The sequence below is a fragment of the Sorex araneus genome, chromosome 6 (genome assembly GCF_027595985.1).
Source record: "Sorex araneus isolate mSorAra2 chromosome 6, mSorAra2.pri, whole genome shotgun sequence".
In the NCBI taxonomy this organism is placed as follows: Eukaryota; Metazoa; Chordata; class Mammalia; order Eulipotyphla; family Soricidae; genus Sorex; species Sorex araneus.
In genome coordinates, this window is record NC_073307.1 from 155,210,360 (window position 1) to 155,213,006 (window position 2,647).

At 41.0% G+C, this 2,647-nt stretch overlaps 1 protein-coding gene across 1 annotated transcript; it reads left to right on the plus strand.

Annotated features, from left to right (window-relative positions):
- Positions 1 to 224: 224 nt before the first annotated feature.
- Positions 225 to 750, plus strand: LOC129405680 (60S ribosomal protein L23a). The gene has a single exon (XM_055142711.1). The coding sequence runs from the start codon at positions 236 to 238 to the stop codon at positions 704 to 706; it is 471 nt and encodes a 156-aa protein (XP_054998686.1). The 5' UTR covers positions 225 to 235; the 3' UTR covers positions 707 to 750.
- The last annotated feature ends 1,897 nt before the right edge of the window (positions 751 to 2,647 follow it).

Consider the following 2,647-nt stretch of genomic DNA (forward strand, 5'->3'; position numbering starts at 1 on the left):
GTTGCGACCCATAATGACCAAAAGTAGAGAGAAAGTATGGGGAATATTGTCTGCCATGGAGGCAGGGGGAGGGTGGGAAAAGGAGGTATACCCAGGATATCAGTGGTGGGGAATGTGCACTACTGGAGGGATGGGTGTTTGATCATTGTGTGACTGTAACCCAAACATGAAAGCTTATAACTATCTCATGGTGATTCAATAAAATTAAAAAACAAACAAAAGCCTTTTTACGAAGATGGCGCCGAAGGCAAAGAAGGAAGCCCCTGCCCCTCCCAAAGTTGAAGCCAAAGCCAAAGCTTTGAAGGCCAAGAAAGCAGTGCTGAAAGGCGTCCACAGCCAGAAAAAGAAAAAGATCCGCACATCACCCACCTTCCGAAGACCCAAGACCCTGCGGCTGAGAAGGCAACCTAAATACCCTCGGAAGAGCGCCCCCAGGAGAAACAAGCTTGACCATTATGCCATCATCAAGTTTCCTCTCACTACTGAGTCAGCCATGAAGAAGATAGAAGATAACAACACACTTGTGTTCATTGTGGATGTCAAGGCCAACAAGCACCAGATTAAACAGGCTGTGAAGAAGCTCTATGACATTGATGTAGCCAAGGTCAACACCCTGATTAGGCCTGATGGAGAGAAAAAGGCATATGTTCGGCTGGCTCCTGATTATGACGCCTTGGATGTTGCCAACAAAATTGGGATCATCTAAACAGTCCAGCTGGCTAATCCTAAATACAGTTTTTTTTCCACCAAAAAAAAAAAAAAAACAAACAAAACCCTACAAGTGTCTGATCCCTTCACTAGTGTCTGGGTTAGAAGATCTAGATCTAGGTTGAGGTTTGTAGGGAAAGTAGCCAAAGAGCTTTGTAGTGCTTTCTTTGTCTCAGGGAAATATGAGGGTTGTCCATCAGTCAAATTTCCCTTGTGACTAAAGAGATGCATAGTTGCATACTGTATCCAAGATAAATCACAGCCCTGCTAAAAATGACTTTGAAGTGATTAGAACAGCACTAGGCTGCAATTTATTATGGAGGAATCTATAATTTCCAAGTAACTTGTGTTTGTTGAGATGCCACTGTATCAAGAAATGGTTGCTAATCACATACACCCTGAGGGGGTTATTCTAAAAGCAAGAATAATGTCTACTACACAGAACTGAAGTTCCTTTGAACTGAGAGGTCCATATCTCCTTGGTACTCTCACTCATGACCATCACATCCCAAGCATGGAAAGACTGGGGCTCAGGAGGACTCTGAAGTAAGCCGGGACGCTACATGTTGTGTGATTATCCTGGATTCTACCTTAAAGCTTTCTTAAATCTAATAAGTTTAAACCTTAAGTATTTTGAGTTTAGTTAACAGTCTGAACCCAAGACCATCGTCTCTGGTTGAGCAGAGATAGCAGAATTTGCTAAACTTCCCTCCAGATGCACTGTTGAAAACGATTAGGATCAATGGCCTCATTTTATTGACAAAAAACCAGGTTCAGGAAAGTGAGCTGGCATACTCAAAGATTCAAACTTGCTCATTTAGAACAGAACCAAATCTAGAACTGATTTATTCTAAATATATGCTCTCTGATCATGCATTGAAATGCATTTCCTAAGATGTGTGCTTATTGTATTAGAAATTTTGGATATAGTGCTATTCTTCTGAATATTTCTACTAAAAACTCTGAGAAGTTGCCAAGTTTAAAATAAGAAAGAACCGCTGGCCCTCGTAAACTGAAATCAAAGCTTTGAAGGCGCCCAAAAAGTCAAAGCTTAAAAAGGTGGACACAGTTACAAGAAATTCAAAACCTGACTCTCACTTCAATCTGGAGGGCCCAGGAATCTGCAGTTGAGAAGTTGGCCCAGGTTCCTCAGAAGAGTGCCCAAAGGAGAAATCAGCTCGATCAATATGCCATCACCAAACTCCCTCTCATTCCTGAGTAGTATGAAGTAGTATGAAGAAGTAGTATGTAACTATACAGCTTGTGTTCACTGTAGAGGTCAAAGCCAACGAGCATCAGATTAAAACAGACTGGGAAAAACTCCACGACTTGTATGAAGCTGAGGTCAATCCCCCAATCAGACCTGCTGGAGAAAAGGAGGCATATGTTTGGCGGGTTCCTAACTAGAATGTGTGGATGTTGCCAACAAAATTGAGATCATATAAACTGAGTCCAGCTGGCTAATTCTAAATATACGTTGTTGTTTTTTTAAACCATAAAAAAAACCCATAGAGACTTGCTTCCTTTAGTTTAGAGTTGTTCCAAATTATTTGAATGTCAGACTTAGTGTTTACAAGTATTTAACATCTCACTGACTAGTACCTTGGCAAAATAGACTTTAAGTTAAGCTGACCTGTAGAAATCTAAATTGACTAAAGAAATAGAATCTTCAAAGATGCTACAGCTCTATGGGCGGGGGTGCTACATGTTCATGATGTTGTTGAAGATATACACAAATGCAGTCACATTTCTTATGGCTGGCATGCTAACATAGCTTAGACTCAAGATACGTGTTGTTTCTGCAACTTCAATCTTGTTTACAATACTAAAGCAATGCAGAAAAGCCCCAACCCTCAGAGACTGGAATGGGGTATGGAAAGCTAAAAGTTCATCAAGAGTCAAATCATCACAACCATGGCATGAACTCTGGTTATGTGGG

Excerpts from the sequence above, each read along its gene's own strand:
- LOC129405680 (XM_055142711.1), top strand. The coding sequence starts at position 236 with ATGGCGCCGAAGGCAAAGAAGGAAGCCCCTGCCCCTCCCAAAGTTGAA.